We start from the raw sequence: 18,832 nt of genomic DNA, 5'->3' as shown, positions 1-18,832 counted from the left end.
TTAACTTCATCTCAGTTTACGTCAGTGTTTGTCACATGGGGGTCAGTGTACCCTGAGGGGGAGTACATGAGATATTTTAATGATAATTTAAAAAATAATTCTGTCATCAAATTGTAAGTGCATCTTATGAAAAAGACACAGCTCAGTGCAACAACAACAACGTGTTACTGTAAGACAAAAAATTGGTTCGCCATAATTATAGTTATTGATTCTAAAAATGTGAAGTGTAGCATTTTTTGGATACGAGGTTGTTGTTTAAATCTGACAGTGATGATGAGCACAGTGTTGTATTACTACTTGTTTAGATCTGTGCTGTGCTGGTCAGGGGGTGCTGGACTTTAAGAAATGTTTCCAAGGTGGTGCGTTATTAAAAAAGATTGAGAACCACTCGTTGTGGAATACTAAGTAAACTCTTAAACTCTACATAAAGCTGACATTCAGATCTCAAATCTTTGGCGACTAAATGTTGAAAGCAACAGAGAAGTGCAGGAGTGAGTCCTAAAACCTGGAATGAGTTAGCATGTTAGCACTTCCTGTTCCCTCGTGGTCCCCAGGTGTTGACTGTTGTTTCTTCTTCTCTCAGTATGATGCAAAGACCAGACTGGAGACCATGTCTGGAAGCACCTCCATCAGTTCAGCTGACCTGTTTGGGGACGGCAGCGACCATAAAGGTAACGCCTCTTTGTTTGTTTGCTGGCATTATGCTTCAGTTTTCTTAGTGTTAAAGTCACGTGAAGAGACCAAAGTGTTGTAAGAGTGTGTGTCTGTGACGCTCAGCTCAGAGCCTGCTGGTTCCTACTGAGGACAGATCTTAATACATCTGTGAGCAGTTTGATGTTTTAAAAAGTCTCATTATTTCCTTTAACAGCTGCTCACAGGAACAGGAAACAGTCACTTTGTTAGGGACTATTTTTAGCAGCGGATTAATCCATATTTGTTTCAAAGGTTCCCTTCACACAGAGACAAACCTTATTCATGTCATTGATGTGACACTAAATGTTCTCCACTTCCTGTCGTCCTCTCAGGGAGAGCTCCAGGCTTCGACAGCGTGCTGCCCTCCGGCCCAGACATCGCACAGTTCAAACAAGGAGTGAAGACTGTAGCGGGCAAGATGGCCGTCCTCGCCAATGGTGTCATGAATACAATCCAGGTGAGACATCAGCAGAGTCAGCATCTTCTTCAGTGCCTCGTTCACACAACTCGACTGTCAGTGTTCACACCACCACACACCCTGCTGTCTCACAGCGACCTCTCTCCCAGGTTACACGCAGCCTTGTGTTTTCATTGGCTGTAGCTCGCCAACAGCTCCGGACATTTAAACTACCTCTACATAGTGGATGCATCACGCTGCAGCTCATCAACAGACAAACACACTAAGTTATAACTTCTTTTGCTGACAGACCTGCTCTTCCTCCACCTCTGCGTGAGCTTCAGATCATGAGTGAACAGCCACTAATTAAAGTTGATGTCTCACCTGTAGAGCTGATCTCCAGAGCTGTGACTCAACAGGAAGTATCTTTTTGGATGTTGACCTTATAATGACGGGACTGTGGGTCGTTAAGCTCGGGATATTCCTTGTCCTCGTCCATTCTAACTCTGGGTTGTGTTTCAGTCTGGACGGGCAGGAACAGATACATGTGGAAATGATGACGTAGGCACCAGCGTGCGCCTCCTGATTGGGTCCATCAGTCACGACATCTCAAGTCTAAACATTACAGCATGGTCCACAAACCTGTGGACTTCTGGTTTCATCCATCTTGTGAGGTTACTCCTTTTCCATCACCATGGCTTCCTCTGGCGATGGATAATGTTCTCAGAACCACTTTAATTTGTTGCCATAACGACTCCCAGTCTGTTCTCCGCCACCTTTACCACCTGATACTTTTATTTTCAGTAACAGCTCCACCTCATTGTCGGTCTGAGCAAAGAAATCTCTGGTCTTACTTAACTAAGCAACCAGCTGTAGAGGAGACAACCTGCTCCCTGTTTCAGTGGCACATGTGTGCCCGGTGTACGTGAACAGTCATGCGATGTGTGTTTTCTCTGTGTAAGTATGGACAGAGATTATTCCTGAAACAAGAACTTATCAGTTTGGATGTGGCATGTTAGATGTCTGACATGTGTCTGTGAAGCATGTGCAAGACTCGCAGCTTTAGTCTCTGAACGGTTCACACGTAGTACTTGAGCGCTGATATGCGAGCGCCGAGCCCACGCCACTTTGCCTCTGATCTCGTGGCTTTTGTCAGGAGCACAGAAAACTGTTGGCAGACAGAAAATCAGGGCTGAAGTCGTGCAGCGTGAACTCGACATCAGCTGATCTGTGTGACGGTGCTGTTTCTGAGCGTTTACTCATATTTCTTCTTCCTTTAACGTTTCCTCAGGATCGCTACGGCTCCTACTGACCCGCCCGGAGAGCGCAGCACCGACCTGTGGGAAGACTTACTAACTGACGCCTGTGAAGAGCCAACCAGCCTCCTGACTGACACGTGTGTTTGGGCGGAGCAGACGAGATGGAGACGGGAAGCAGAAAGGATTGCATGGGGAAAATAAATCGTCCTTCTGTCCCGTCGTCTTGTAGAGACACTTTTACAGGAGTGAGACAGTATTTTTCTTCTCTCATCCACATTAGCAGACTCTTGAGTTTTATTTTCATAAAGGAAACCATTGCAGGGTGTAGTTTTTTTTTTTTTAAACCAAGAGTTGTGATTTACTGTCGAGAATTATTTTGGTCCTAGTTTTCAAGATGACGTCAGAGTTAATTCGACTATATTTTATTCCTTCTACATAAATCAGAGTGTTTTTGATTCTTATTATCAGATATTTTATGCTTATGTCTTTTTTGTTTTATTGTGATATTAAAAAGGTGCAGTATATATTTTCAGCGTTAATTTGAACAAGAATCCACCATGTTTGCATTTAGTGTTCGAGTCACTGCTGTTCACTCTCAGTAGAGTTTGTTTTCTGTCACATGAAGCACTGACAGCAGCGGTCTCTGCAGTTTCAGATGGTTTGTGAGCTTGGAACTAAACATTTCTGTCTGGTTGAAAGAAAATATAATGAAACATCAACAGTTTGCTGCTCTGCTCATTTATAATCTGTCTTTTTAATATAAACATTAACCCCAGTCGGCGGTGAGCGCAGAGACTGGAACCAACAACAGAAGACACGGTGCAGGGGAACCAGAGATTTTAAATTAAGGGGGATTAAACCCAAACTGTAGTTTTTAAAGTACGACACATCTCATGAGCTTAATGTGTCATTTAAAAATTAAAGATGTGTCTGTGTTCAGAGACGTCAGACAGAACTGTGACGTCCCAGCCCATAAATCCATGACTTTGACTATGCATCTTCATTTTACAAACTGTAACATGTTGCTGGTTGAATCTGAAGTCTGCCTCCACGCACCTCCACTCTGTAACGTTTGGCCATCGCTGCCTTTTGAAACTCAGCAGATTAACACTTTATTTTAAGAGACTGCCGTCTTCAGTTTACATTTTTATCTGCTCAGTTTAGGACAAATCGGCAAATGAAAAATATCCCGACCTCCAGCTGTAAACACGAGAACAGTGCCTGTGACTGATGATGATGATGATGATGAGGCAGAGATAAATCTGTCTTTAGGAGAAGGAGAGTTATTGTATATTTATCAAACACTATTATTACAACAAAATGTGTCGCGTATGTGTGGAAGTCCATTTCTGCCCATGTGATGAAATTAAACCTCCTGTGAGTCATTAAAATTCTAACATTACTTAGTGTTTCAAAATATTGAGTTAACTTCAAAAATAGTGGCTCAGCGTTTGAAAATGAGGCGTGAAGTAGAAATGACTTTGTATCTTAAAATAAAGAGAAACTGCCCAAAACTAAACTTAAATTGAAATAATGACGAAGAATTCTCAAAATATTAATCTAAAAATTAATGACTTAAAATGACAAAATTTCGTCTTAGTGTCTCAAAAAGAGAAACTTCCCCATAAATATCTTGAAACGAGAAACTCAAAATAAGAAGCTCTAAAAATAATCACGTAATATTGTTTCTTTATTTTTGAAATATTAAGTTATGATTTTGAAATACTGCATCATTATTTTGAGAAATAATTACTTGAGTTTCAAATTATATTTATAGATTATGTTAATATTTTAAGAGTTTCATTATTTTGAAATCATTTCAAGACAAGTCAATACTCTGCAGACGTTTTGTTGTATTGAGAGTTTTCCATTCTTATTGGATACAAAGTCGTCATTTCAAGATAAGAATTTTAAGAGTTTCTCATTATTTTCAAATGAGTCAACACTTTGAGAAAGTTTATTATTTACAGGACCTTTTTTTAAATGACACAGATGTGAATGAGCTTCCACACAAACACAAGTATGAACCCCTCTCTCATCAGTTCCCGGCAGACTTTACATTCATCAGGCGACAGAACGACGTGTCTCGAGAGTTCTGGGAACCGGTTTGTAAAGTTCTTTGATAGATCAGAGTGTCATATTTTTCCTAGTGTGGCCATGACACGTGTGTGTGTGTGTGTGTGTGTGTGTGTGTGTGTGTGTGTGTGTGTGTTCCACCCAACATCAACTCTTCAACAAGTAACAAACGTCAACTGAAAGGATGAAACGTTCAACTATTTATTTGTAGGCTACAAAAAGAAACTTATTCAGTATGTTAATAAAGATTTCAAACCTGGGACTCGCTCTCGTCGTCAATCGCACGTCATCACACACACAAACACACACATGGAGTCTTAAACCTGTTTTTGCTGTCTCACAAGTTTCCATCATGTTTAATGTGTTGTCTGTGGTGCTGTTCAGTCGTGTGTGTGTGTGTGCGTGTGCGCCCTCTGTTCAGCATCAAGACCCTCCAACTAGATTGACTGGAAATTTAGATCCGTGCTGGTGGAGATGAGCTGCTGCTCAACTTGAATGATGTGCTTCTCAGTTTTAAGAGCTCTCTGCCCGGCAGCTGGCGCCTGATCTCGACCTCGACAGATAAAAACACTGCTTTTACGATGGAATGAAACGATAACGTCGCTCACATGTTATAAAACTGTCAATGCAAGAAGCAAACTAAGCACAGCACAGACGGCAGCACCAATCATGGACTCAAAGAATGAAGTTCTCCGACATTTGACGCACGAGGGAAGTCTTTTCTTTTAGTACGAGTCACAGCAGAGCTCTGTAGTGTCAGGATCAAGGACGTGGTAATCATCTCCACGTCTTTACTCTGATTTTTGGGGAATTAAAAAAAACGTGTCTCCGTCCCTGGGCCTGACAGCTCCGGTCTCACCGTTGCCCTCGTCGACTTGTGACCATCAAAGATGGCGGCAGGTTTTATCCCCAGTTGTAGAAGTAGATCTTCTGCCATGTGGGGAGGTAATCCATCAGAGGGCCTGGACACAGACACACAGCAGTATGTTCAATATAAATATAATCATGCTGCTGCTGAAAGAGAAGAGCTTTACTTCTGTTCCAACACACTGTTAGTGGGATTAATTCTCACTGTCTGAATACGACCCTGACTCCAGAAAAACCAGGACACTGTGGAAAACAAAACACTTGGACTCAACCATGAACTGATTGGATTTCAGTGGTCAAAGGTCACTGTGACCTTGCATCCATCTCATGCCGAGGGAGGCTCAGGTGAAGTTTTAGAGTCCTCACATCCCTTGCGGATATCCAAGGGGAGAGGGGAGGACACTTGGATCTCTTTTTTCTGTTCTCACAGTAGAAGTTGTGGATGGTACCAACAGAACCGTCCATTTTTCAAAAATGGTTTCAAGTTTCAATTATAGTAATAAAACTTTTGTTAGCTAACAATAACTCTTCTGTTTTCAACCCTTTAAGGATCACTCTGAATGATGATATAAATTCTGTAATACTGTGACACAGTGAAACTGCTTCTTTGACAGTCATCGTAAAGTGAAAATCTTGTACTGTTACAACCCTCGTCAGCATCATGGAGGTCACATGACTTCAGTACTTACGTGCTATGAGGCCGATTCCTGGAACGTGATCAGCCAGAAGTCTGAGCAGGAACAGAATCTTTTCCCTGCACATCAAACAGACACAGTCACGACTGTTAGAGCACCGTTTACTGTATGTGCCAATGATTCTGATATTTTGCAAATATTTAAACCTGCATTTATTCAGACTGATGTGTCTCAAACAGGCCGATTGATGAACTGATGAGTCAGGTGTGCAGAAAATTAATCACTGATGTTTATGACAAACGTTGAGGTCATCTTTAAGCTGAGCTTTGTTCTCTGGATTGAGCTTCTAAATGTGACGATTTTATGCCTTCTTCTGTTTTATGTCAGTGCATTCAATGTACACTGACCAGCCACTTTATTAGGGACACCTTGCTGGTACCAGGTTGGACCCCTTTTTAATTCTTGGTGTCACAGATTCAACAAGGTGCTGGAAACATTCCTCAGAGATGTTGGTCCATATTGTCATGTTTGAGATGATGTGAGCTTTGTGACATGGTGCGTTATCCTGCTGGAAGTAGCCATCAGAAGATGGGTACACTGTGGTCATAAAGGGATGGACACGCTCAGCAACAATACTCAGGTAGGCTGTGGTGTTTAAACCATGCTCAGTTGGTACTAAGAAAATCTCCCCCACACCATTACACCACCACCAGCAGCAGCAGCAGCCTGAAGCGTTGATACAAGGCAGGATGGATCCATGCTTCCATCTGAATGTGGTTTTTCTAATCTTCTATTGTCCAGTTTTGGTGAGAAAACCCGTGTGAATTGTAGCCTCAGTTTCCTGTTGTTAGCTGACAGGAGTGGCACCTGGTGTGGTCTTCTGCTGCTGTAGCCCATCTGCTTCAAGGTTGGACAAGGTGTTGTTGCTTCAGAGATGCTCTTCTGCACACCTTGGTTGGAACCAGTGCTTATTTGACTTCCTGTTGCCTTTCTATCATCTTGAACCAGTCTGGCCATTCTCCTCTGACCTCTGGCATCAACAAGGCATTTTGGCTCACTGGATATTTTCTCTTTTTGGGACCATCCTCTGTAAACCCTAGAGATGGTTGTGCTGAACATCCCAGTAAATACTCAGAGCAGCCCGTCTGGCACCAACAACCATGCCACGTTCAAAGTCACTTCAATCACCTTTCTTCATCATTCTGATGCTCAGTTTGAACTTCAGCAGCTCGTCTTCACCATGTCTACATGACTAAATGTTAATGAGCTGCTGACATGTTGTGTTATTGAGCAGTTGAACAGGTGTACCTAATAAAGTGGTCGGTGAGTGTATTACATAACAGTGTACACTGAATATATTTTGGGTTTTGGGCTGATCATTGGACCAAACAAGCAAATTCAAGCCATCATTTTAGGCTGTGGGAAATTATATCTGTTTTAGACGAAACAACAAATCGCTGAATTGAAAACATCAGCTGATGAACAGAGCTGATCATCAGCTGCCCCCCCGACTGTGCAGATTCTCTCGTCGTCATAACAACACGTCACCGTTGAAACATCCAGACGAACTTACTCAGAGTATTTGTCATAGAAGGGTGAACGCAGGAGGTAGTAGAGCAGCAGGAAGGTCCTCCTCCTCATCTCAGCTTTCTCCCATCGATTTTGGAATTTAGCATCACTGAGCACGGCGAAGCTGCAGGAGGAAGGACACAGAACAGGAATGACTTCTCACACTGTGATTTCAGAGAGGAACAAAAGAGGAAGAAGATCCTGAAGTGACAGATATCTTTGTTTTCTTGCCAAGTCTGATAGAAATCTTAAAACAAACGAGCAGCTTCTCATCAGGCGGCTTTCATGTTCTCATCGCGCGTCATGATTCTGGTTCAACTAATCAGAGATGTTTTTCTGAGCTGTGGGAAATCAGTCATGTTGACAGACAGCGTGGCTCAACTCGTGTTCAGAACACTTTCACAATCATTTCTCTTATTCCAAAATATTTTGTTTCCCTCGCCGCTCATGTACTGATCAACTGGACATATTTCATCTAAACTACATTTTACACATGAGCATGGATCATTATTTTCCCTCCAAATCATGGAGGTTAGATTATATCAGGTAGAAACTATTCAGCGTCCCCTCTGGACTCAGACACGTCTAAAACTGAAAAACTTCCAAATATGAAAAAAGACTGACCTAACAATGATCACGGTTTTGCTGTTTGTGAGTTAAAGGGTAAATCTGGTCATTTTCTTTGTTTAGTTTCTTTTTCTTTACACACATTTAAAAAAATAAAAAGATAAATACATCATTTGTGAAGGAATGTGAAGGAGAACTGCCTAAAAACCCTGCGGGCTCGAGCACTCACATTCTCTGAGCAGCGTATTGCAGGGAACAATTACAGCTGTGTGTATGTGTGTTAGACATAAAAATAAAACAAAGACATGTTTAGCAAAGTACTGGACACTAACACATCCCTAAAACACCTGCCATGTATTATTATGTCCCAACCTGCTGGACGACCTTGCTGTCCATGTTTTGGTGAGACTGAGTATCGAGAGAGCGCTGCAGTCAGGCTGACTGTGTGAGGTCACTAGTGCACGCTATTGTGCACGTATCGTCTTGTCACATGATCAGAGACTTGACACTGGATAACATCAACATACATATTACCCAGCAATCATCACTGCATATCGGTTTATAACAAGAACTTTAATAGCTGATTTATAGAGTATTTGATGTATGGGTATGTATAAGCACATCACGCTGTTACAGATGATATTTACTATTTTACAAAAATAAATAAACATGAAGGAGATGGTTTCCTTTCTTCAGGCTCACATACAGCAGATGACTCTGTTTTTACTTTAACAAGAGCTCTTCAAACACAGGTTTTTAAGGCGGCAGTCGCTCGTAAGGGTTCACGCTTTTCAGAAAAAATCCTGTTAACCACTCCTTCAACAAGAACAGACCTCGGTAAAACAGCTTCCTCTTCATATGCACCACACGCCTGGAATGAACTCCCAAACACCTCAAATCTGGAGTCACTTCCACCTTTCAACACATTTAAAACCTTTTAAAATCAACCTTCACTGATCAGTGTCACTGCCTCTAACTTGGTGCCTTTCAATAGGTTTTACCTTGTTATGTGTCTTACTGAGTGTAATGTGTTCTCACTGACTTTGTGTTCTCGTGGTTTTAGTTTGTGTCCATTGTGTTGTCTTTTGTGTACTTGTAACTTTTGCCGCCAGTCTTGGCCACGACTCCCTGGAAGAAGAGTTACTGTAACTCAATGGGACCCTTCCTGGTTAAACAAAGGTTAAATAAAATAAATAAAAAAGTGCCCATTCTCCACCCAATGCTTTGTTGGAGGGCCCGCTGTCTCTATGAGCCCCCATCATTTAACTCACTTCATTCAAAGTCGACAGAGACAAAATAAAATTCACGAAAGCTGTCTTTAATTTGTCTCTCCACTGTTCCAACAGTCACCAGCTCTGGTATGGTTTAAATTAACCCTTAATGATGTGTGACAGCATGCTGCCTCTATACGGGCATATTAGATGAATGAGGATTAATGTTACACAGGCAGAGCGTTCATACCTGGACAGTTCCAGGACTCCGGAGACGAGCCACGGCGTCCACGACTGTTTCCCACAGAGTCCGAGGCAGAGTACTGCAGCGTTAAGGAACAACTGACTGCAGTACAAATATACAATAATTAATATTTGTTCCTCACTCTGTGTGTACAAGAAACATCTGCTCACTTTTCATGTTTTTATTTTTTAATATTTTAAATGTTTGTGTGACAAACGAGGTCAGAGAGACTTTTTATAGGTTAAATAAAAGTGTTTTATCTCCATATTTAGCGCCACTGCTCTCACAGCACACAGCTGGCTCTGTATCTAGAGACGTCAAACTGCAGCTCCAGCTTCCATCAGGACACATCATACAAAATAATACAGTAACAGATGACATGCAAATATACATATCGCTTTCACCAGGTGATTATGGACCTGTGGAACATCTGTGTCACTGAGCAAATCAGTGACTGGATGAATCAAAAGTCTCACCAACAGAGATCAAACTGACATCACTGTCTTTGGGCCACAGACAGACAGACAGACAGTGTGTCAGCTCTCACCTTGAGGCCCTCTCACTTCTGAGAGTCACACAAGACACCTTCCTGAACTCTGATTTAAATTCCCACAGCCACATCAAATCCTCGTCCACCCTGTACTGACTTCAACCTCAGCTCTTAAACTCCATTTTGAATCATTTCAAATGATTGTAAATAATTTAATAATCAGTTTTACCTTCTATTCTTTCATGTCACTGCTCTGTAGATCCCTCTGCGTGTCCCCCGCTGTGTGAAACGTGCGACACAAATAAGCTGCCTCGCCTAGTTCGCCATCTAGTGGTCAAAACTCATAATGCAGGACAAGTTGACAGGCGGTGTCCCTCAGTTCACACTGTGCTGCTGCAGCAGACGTCACTGTAACTCTCCACACTCATTTTATTAATAACAACAATTAACTTTGTTTCTGCAGCACCTCTAAATAAAACAAGGACCACAAAAACTTCTTGAAAAGGTTATAAATTAAAGTTCTGCAGAGTCTCATAAAGCCTCATTTAAAGGACTGTGCAGCCGTCAGCAGAGGTGTGTTTTCTGTGTGTGTGTGTGTGTGTGTGTGTGTGTGTGTGTGTGTGTGTGTGTGTGTGTGTGTGTGTGTGTCCTTTAGTTCAGTGTTGAATGATGTAACTGTGGACTGGGGTGACACTGAGGGAAGGATACGGTGTACAAGAGGCCGTCCGATGTACACGGACTCGGCGAGCGTCTCCTGGAGCCCCAGCTGAGTCGGTTTGTTGTGGAGCTTCTCTTCATTTAAGCTGCTCCTCCTCTTCGTCTGACTCGGTGCTCCCCACAGCCGCGCCTGCAGGGAGGGAGCTGACACACAGCAGAGACCAGAGGAGGTGAAGAAGAGGATGAGTTCACCACGAAGAGTCAGAGAATACAACAGTGATTTACAGTGAGGTCACTCCCTGTTAAACATGGTCCAGGGTCAAGTTCAGACCTGGTTTGAAAACTTGAGACACAACGATTAAATCAACAAAACAGCTGATTTACATTTTCTTTATTCTTAACAGGCTTTTTTTCACGGCAGACATTTTGTCATCGTTTGTCACGAGACGACCTGCGGGGCGTTCACTGTTCACAGCTCAGTTTGTTTTCCTCTGTTTTGTTGTTTATTTACTCACTGATGGATCATGATCACTGACTGTAGTTGTTGACTTGTTGTTCTGTGTTTTAATTAAGTCTTATGCCGTTACGTGACTGTTTTCTTGTTTACCTCTGTTTGTGAAGACACATTAGTTCCACCTGCGTAGTTCCTACTGGCTGCATGCCGAACGCAAAAAATGCAAAGTGACATCTGTTTAAAATGTGTCCGTGGGCCATGACTGGCTCCGAGGCCGGACTCTGGACACGCCTGCAGTAGACAGCAGGTGTGTTTCTATCCAACTCTTTTTATGCACATTTTCAGTTTGCAAATAAAGAACCCTGAGTGGAGGCAACAGAGTGTTAATGAAACGTTGGCGCTCCTTTAATGACATGGTCTGACTGCACCCTGCCCCCACAGCGGCACCTGACTGAGGGTTTAACTCCACCTGCTGCTGAGCTCAATGAACCAACAAGACGAGAACCCTGAAACTGAAGCAGCTGAATGGAATCCAGCCTTGGTTAATTTTTTTATTTACACCTGCTGCGACACATCTGAAGGTTGGACAAACATTTAAAGACCACTTTTCATTCCTCATAGGAAGTTTTTATCCAAACGTCAAACCTTTCGGCGACTTGAGAGCAGTGCAAACACTGTTAACAAAACTAAACAGCTAAATTTGTTTCAGAAAATGTGTTAAAGTTGATGTTTGGTTGTTAATAATCCACCTTCTGAGTGAGAGAAGAGATAAAGGACAGTCACCTGAGGAGTCATTTGTTGTTCTTCTGTGAGGACGTGACAGAAGCTGATGTGACCATGAAACCTAAACAGTCTTCACAGCAGCGTACGTGCAGCCTGGCCGTCAGCCATCGTTCAGCTCCGAGTTTTTCTGGTACTTAAGAGCTTTTGTTTGGACGGAAACGGGATATTTCCTGTTTCAGATCCCGTCACAAACCCGACACCAACACTCAGTCACACTGAAGCTTAATAAGCTCAAATGGCTCTAATATTCAGGCGCGTGAAACTTTAAAGGATCTGATATTTGAATGTAAAGTTCGATCTGGTCTCACCGCTGCCTAGTGGTCTGATGACACGTCCTGACCTCTGACCCACGAAGCAGGTGTCACCTGACTGCTCCCTGTTCCCGTCATCTGCGGAGAAGAGGAAAGGAAACACAGTTTAATCTCATTCAGTGCTGACACTAACATCACTGAGTTTAAAGCAGCACAGGTTGATTTTTTTCACCACTTTGAGGTGAATTCAACTGTAAACACATTTATAACCTTAAAGAAGTGTTACGGTGACGGACAGGAAGAGGAAGAGGAAGAGGAAGAGAGGATAACTGACCTTCACTGGCAAATTCTGCTCCTCTGTCAAGGGGAATTATGGGAGGTGAAGTCTGGATGCCAGATTTGTACCACAGAAGAAGCACAAGGCGAAAAACTGACCTGAAGAAAATGTGGTCAGAGAGAGGAGACAGATGATGTCACACTGCTACAGGAAGTGTGCGACTCTTATGACAACAAAAAACCTCTTAAAATTTGAAACAATTCGAATCAACACAATAATAAATGATATAAAACAAAGCAGACTTTAAACCGAGCTACTCTCTTTTGTGTATTAAAGATCTGTTAATGCTGATAAACTACACGGTCAAAAGTATGTGGACACCTGTATGCGATAGCTGAACATCAACACTGGAATAATTTAAACCTGCTGTCACTGTCCTCATTTTAGTCTTTCTAAAAGATTTGAAGCTTTTGATTTCCTGGTCCATCTGCGTCCCAACCCTCACCTATGGTCATGAGCTCTGGGTAGTGACTGAAAGAATGAGGTCACAGATACAAGCGTCTGAAATGAGTTTCCTCTGTAGGGTGTCTGGGCTCAGCCTTAGAGATAGGGGGAGGAGTCAGACATCTGGAGGGAGCTCGGAGTAGAGCCGCTGCTCCTTCATGTTGAGGTGGTTCAACATCTGATCAGGATCCTCCTGGTCCAGCTGGTAGGAGGCCCCGGGGCAGACCCAGAACACACTGGAGGGATTATAGATCTCATCTGGCCTGGGAACACCTCGGGGGAGAGGGATGTCTGGGGTGCTTTGCTTGGCCTGCTGCCCTCGAGATGCGGCTCCGGATAAGAGGATGAAGATGGATAACAGATTTTAAAACCTGCTGCAGAGAGTTGTTGCCTCCATTCAGACACCAGAGCTACAATGATTAGTCCATAATAGATTAGCCAATCAAAAAGGTGCCCCTGGTGTAGTGGTTAGAGCACTTGTCTTCCATGTGGAGGGTCCAGGGTTCAAATCCTGCTGGGGTCGACACCCACCAAGGGCAGGTGGCCGCAACCACCACCGAAGCAAATGAGATCAGATTCCTTAAGGAGGCTTCAGGATAAGAGAGTAACTCTGGAACCTGAGCTGAGCCCACGACAGGGCCGCGTCTCAAGCCTTTTGTAGACGGGAGGTTCCAGGGGACGCTCTCATGCTGAAACAGGACAGGACCAAACCGCTGACCCACAGTTGGAAGCACACCACTGTCTAAAATATCACCCAAACTGCTCAACCACAAGCACACAGTCTGTTTCCACATATTTTTGCCCATGTAGTGTACGTTCATTTTGTCATTTTAAATGAAGACATTGAGAAAGAGATGAAGCTGAGTTCAGGTCACCAGAGGGCGAAGCCGTACTTAAAAATCTGAATGAGTCCGATCACCAGCCAGCGGCCGACGTCTCCCCACAGCTTACAGGCTCCCATCTCCAGGAAGACCTCCATGTACTCCAACACGGAGAGCCAGGTGAGGAGTCTCTGCTGAGACAGAGACTGAACACACAGCGGGAGCATGAGTCACAACTTCAACCTTCAGTCTACACGTCACTTTACTGCCATCAGACTGTTAGATGGAGAAGAGCTTCAGCCTGGAACAACCTGCCTCGCTGACACTGCTGTGAGCTGAGACACTGAAGGTGCATGAATGTTTATCTGTTAGCTGCTGTGTGTGTGTCTGTGTGTTTGTGTCGTACTGTCCGAACACAAATCAACAGTGTTGAGTCAAATACTGAATGAAACAAGTATCTGGTGCAGGTACTGTACTTTTTACAAGTACAAGTATCATCCGAGTACATTTTGTCACTATTTATACATGTGATGGAGTAAAATCCTCATCTGGGAGTTCAGTCTCACTCTTGTGATAAAAATGATCTGAAGCTCAATGGTGAGGCTGCAGGAAGCATTTCTGTGAATGGATCTGAGCTGATTGGAGAACAGTCGGGCGGCACTCACCACAGGGAAGGCACATCTCAGCCCTTTGCGCAGAATGCTGTCGTTAAACAGCACCAGGAGGTTGGAGGCAGAGTACACTGAAATAAACACAAAGTTTATAAATATATATTCATCATGCATCATCCTTTGTACAATCATGCAGTGTTGGGGAAGCTACTCTGAAAGCTATGCAAGCTACCTATGATTTTACACATGAAGAAGCTGAACTACAGCAAAGCTGCCCGAGAGGGAAATCCTTATGATCTGGTTAACCAAAGCTGCTGCAAAAAAGAAGTTCAAAGTACTTTGTAAAAGCTGATCAAATTGAAAATGTACATGTGATACGAAATTATAACAAAGTACACTGAATAAAAATTTAAATCCAACACTTTTGTTTTTGCTCCCATTATCACAGGTTGAAGTTAAAGATTTGAGACTTTTTCATTCACTCAGTAGACACATTTCTTTTCAAATTCTGGACACAATTTGTTAAAATCTGTTTCAGTGAGCACTTTTTCTTTTCCAAGAACATCCATCCACCTGACAGGTGTGTCTGATGAAACAACATCGTCACAATAAAAGGACTCTCTAAAATGTGATGTTTGATCACAGCACAGTGACACAGAGGGTTTGATTTTGTGAATTTGGCAGTACAATCGCAGACCATGTGTAACCACACCAGCTCAGGACCTCCACATACAGCGTCTTCACCTGCAGGATCGCCTGAGAGCAGCCTCAGTTTAGAGTGGCCTTCTCTGGTCTGCAGTTGTGAGGTCAGTTCGATGTAGGGGTGGGGAAATAACCGATTTTTAGATACATCGAGATTCTGTCTTGAGCATCGATTTGGAAAACTCAATCAATTTTATTTTCATTTTTATTTTTCAAATTACCCTAATTCCTCAACCATTCACACTATCGACGTAATTCCAACGGATTCTGAAAGCGACATATGGTACATTACGGTAGTGACGTCATTACCTGTGGAGGAGGGGAGGTTTTTTTGAGAGCTTTTGAGTGTTTTCGTTGTGTTTTCACCATAGTTCGTAGTCTTGCCATCGTTCGTCTTTTTTTCAATAGTACATGTTTTTATAGTTCATATATAGAACTATAGTCAGTTATAGTTTTGTAAATACTGGAGGAGAAATGTCGAGGAGGTCAACGAGGGACAAGAGAGTCCCGCTGAGATTTGTGGATGAGCAGGATGGACCGGTGGAGTGTAGTCATCTCAACCACAGTAAGTAATAGAGTTTGTATACACTGGATATGTATTCCCAGATTTATTACAATAATGTTGTTCAATATCTAGGGTAAATTTTCTTATTGGCTTGTTTTATAACTGAGAATCGTTTTATAATCGAAATCGTTGCCCTCGGAATCGGAAATGAATCGAATCGTGAGGTGCCTAGAGATTCCCACCACTAGTTCGATGTACAACCAGATTCACAGAAACAACATTGGAGACGTTTTATGGTGGTGGAATAAACATTCACTCGACAGTCAACAGCTCTGGTGGACATTTCTGCAGTCACGCTCCATCTGTGTCACTGTGCTGTGATCAAACATCACATTTTAGAGTTTCCTTTTATTGTGACCATCCTGAGACACACCTGGTGTGATGCTGTTCTCATCAGGTGCATGATTATCTTTGAAAAGGAGAAGAGCTCACTGACACAGATTTTAACACATTTGTGACCAAAGTTTAGAGACATGTATCTACTGAGTGAGTCTCCTTAAGATCTTAACGTTAAACCTGTGAAAAATAGGAACACAAACAAAAGTGTTGCATTCACACTTGGACAGGTTGAGTCTGTAAGACCCATTTTATTCTCTGGGTTTTAATTGTTTTTGACACGTTTTCTTTTTTAATCAGATTTGCTGTGTTTACACTGTGCTGAAACTAGTTTTATTTTAATCTGGTTTAACTCATCTCTGCACAGTTACGTCTCTTTGCTTGTATGTGCTTGTATATGTCTGTCTTTGGTGCACAACCTGTTTTGTTTTTAAAGTGCTATATGAATGACATAAACTTGAAACTTTAAACATATTTCTTCAGTGTACATTAAAGCTGATACTGGTGTGACACTATGTTGTGATGAGCTAACTGGTTTTCTTTGTTTCCTTACCTAGTTCAGATATTTCATGGGAATCTGCAAATCGCCCTGAAAAACACGAGTCATGACATGTTGTTCATTAGGTGCTGAAGAAGAAGAGCAAAACAAACAAGCAGCTGGTTTCATGTTTTTACTAGTTCAAGGGATAGTTCAGATTTTCTGAAGTGAGGCTGTGAGATGTATTTATCCAGAGTCAGTGTCGATGTCAGTCAGCACGTCTCCAGTTTGGAGAAGCAGACTGGAGTCTGACATTAAAGCTAAGCAATGTACCACTGTGGACGGCGTCAGTGACACAACAGACTATCTTGTAAATTAAGACTTTGAAAAATGGGACAAACACACAACTGAAGTCCTACACACTGAGATTTGCAAGAGTATACTCAGAGTCCAGAGGAACACCCCTAACAATGGATGCCGAGCTGAACTCTGCTAATTCCCACTTTAATTAGGATTCAAAAAAGAGCAATCAAATTCTACAAACAGCTAAAAACAAGTGACTCCAACTCCTCCCATTACAGAGAGGAGTCCTCTCAGTCAGCTGGTCCTGAGGCTCACCTCCTATGTCAGCACATCAGGACGACCCTCACACAATCCAGCCCAACTAAACTATCGCTACAGAAAAAGAAAACTCCATCAGCTGTTGGACATCTACCACAAAAACCCCAAACACACTTCAATGCTGTTTGTCCCTAAACAGACAGAACACGATGGCAAACTATCTGACCGCTGTGACACATCAGAAACTGAGAAAGACTCTGACTATGCACAGACTCAGTGATGTCACAGCCTGGACGTAGAGACAGACAGACACAGGCAGAGGACAGGCTGTGTCCTCTCTGTCCTCAGAGACAGGTGGAGACGGAGCAACACTTCCTGCCACAGTGCAGCACATATGAGGACATCACAACAAAGTTCTTCACAAGAATTAAATGTAAACTCCAAGATTTTGACCAGAGTGACATGATGTCACATCTGTACACGCAGGTGTGAATGTGAGTGTGAATGGTTCTCTGTCTCTATGTGTCAGTCCTGTGATAGTCTGGTGACCTGTCCAGGGTGAACCCTGCCTCTAAACTTTAAAGATAATTTTTAAATTTTTCTTTGTGAAAATTAATAAAATGCTGAGATATAGGCCTTCTTTTTCTTAGAGTTGTACCGATACCGATACCAGTATCAGAAATGCCTCCGATGATGCCTAAAATGCCAGGTATCAGCGAGTACAGCCTATGACCAATCTGATACCAGAGAATGCCTCACGTCATTACGCATACGCACGCTACAGGCAAATGAAACGGAAATGGAGCCGAGTTTAAAAAGCGTTCTACTGTAGCCTTTAAAATGTCTTTTTACCAAATTGTGTGGCTGCACTTTAACCTGTGTCTTGATCTGTGTCAACACTGGATAATAATAATAATAAAAAAAAGTTTTATGGCATTCATTCTACTATTATGTATTTATTTCTTAATATTTTACACAGAGTTTTAGGAGCTGAGACATACAACAATTCATATCCCATCCATTTTTTTTACGTGCTGGTATCGGATCAGTACTCGGTATCAGCAGATACCTCAGGTTCAGGGATCGGTATCGGGAAGGAAAAAGTGGTATCGGTACGTTTCTACTTTTATTAATTAAAATGAAAAATGAATAAATAAATGAATGCTCAAGATTAATAAAAAAAAGAATTAACAACACTATAGTGCCACAAAATCATGGACATAAACTGTAAAGAAAAAAACTAATGAAATAATGAAATAAATGACTAAATAAAAAGTAAATAAAAAATGAAGATAGACAGTGTGAGCTGTGAGGAGATGAACTCCTGTGTTGGTCCGTGTAGAAGCACCTCATATAACCCTCTTTAGAAAATCTGAACTCTTCCTTTAAAACGAAACTAAACTCTGATCTGGAACAAAGTTATCTGCAGTTAGATCTAAAGTTGAGCTTCACGCAGTGATTGACAAATATATATTTTATATAGTCCTTGACGCAGTGTGCCATGTTGTTCTGCATTATTAACATGAGTAAACTGCTGCTGTCACTGACCTGCGATCAGGTAAGACAGGGTCCTCACGGTGCTCTCCAGCTGAGCTGTGGCGGCTGGATTTCTCTTCACATACTCGGTGTAGCGCTCATAGAGCCGGGTCAGTTTCTCCATGGATTCTTTAAGGTTCGACATTTTACCTCTAATTTACTGCGCACTGATAAATAACGTTACACTCCGCATTTAACCGCTGAGTTTAACATATAACACCTGTACGGGGCAGGTTTTTAGTTTGAAGCACATCCGACTTCCACAACACAACACAAACTTCCGCCGCC

General features: G+C 42.4%; 2 protein-coding genes across 3 annotated transcripts in view; one reads left to right on the top strand and one right to left on the bottom strand.

The window, feature by feature from the left end:
• arfgap2 (ADP-ribosylation factor GTPase activating protein 2) overlaps positions 1-4,685 on the top strand; it is an 18,805-nt gene extending 14,120 nt beyond the window's left edge. For both annotated transcript variants that reach the window (XM_049563884.1, XM_049563874.1), the window contains 3 exons: positions 584-671; positions 1,026-1,150; positions 2,382-4,685. In XM_049563884.1, the coding sequence (XP_049419841.1) occupies positions 584-671; positions 1,026-1,150; positions 2,382-2,402 (234 nt within the window). In that variant the 3' untranslated portion in view covers positions 2,403-4,685. The remainder of the gene's footprint in view (positions 1-583; positions 672-1,025; positions 1,151-2,381) is intronic.
• pex16 (peroxisomal biogenesis factor 16) lies at positions 4,514-18,832 on the bottom strand. The gene is made up of 11 exons (XM_049564166.1): positions 18,557-18,832; positions 16,523-16,558; positions 14,421-14,497; positions 13,828-13,961; positions 12,488-12,588; positions 12,211-12,291; positions 10,717-10,869; positions 9,525-9,597; positions 7,501-7,620; positions 5,982-6,046; positions 4,514-5,387 (listed from the first exon to the last, which is right to left on the bottom strand). The coding sequence occupies exons 1-11, from the start codon at positions 18,687-18,689 to the stop codon at positions 5,329-5,331; spliced, it is 1,032 nt and encodes a 343-aa protein (XP_049420123.1). The 5' UTR covers positions 18,690-18,832; the 3' UTR covers positions 4,514-5,328.

This window comes from Epinephelus fuscoguttatus, linkage group LG2 (assembly GCF_011397635.1).
Source record: "Epinephelus fuscoguttatus linkage group LG2, E.fuscoguttatus.final_Chr_v1".
NCBI lineage: Eukaryota > Metazoa > Chordata > Actinopteri > Perciformes > Serranidae > Epinephelus > Epinephelus fuscoguttatus.
The sequence above is the reverse complement of the archived record's forward strand: the minus strand, read 5'-3'. Positions and strand labels throughout refer to the sequence as shown.

Excerpts from the sequence above, each read along its gene's own strand:
- pex16 (XM_049564166.1), bottom strand. The coding sequence starts at position 18,689 with ATGTCGAACCTTAAAGAATCCATGGAGAAACTGACCCGGCTCTATGAG. Across the intron at positions 13,962-14,420 it reads TGAGATGTGCCTTCCCTGTG|TCTCTGTCTCAGCAGAGACT; the intron begins GTGAGTGCCGCC and ends CTGTGTGTTCAG. Across the intron at positions 12,292-12,487 it reads AGCAGAATTTGCCAGTGAAG|ATGACGGGAACAGGGAGCAG; the intron begins GTCAGTTATCCT and ends TCTTCTCCGCAG.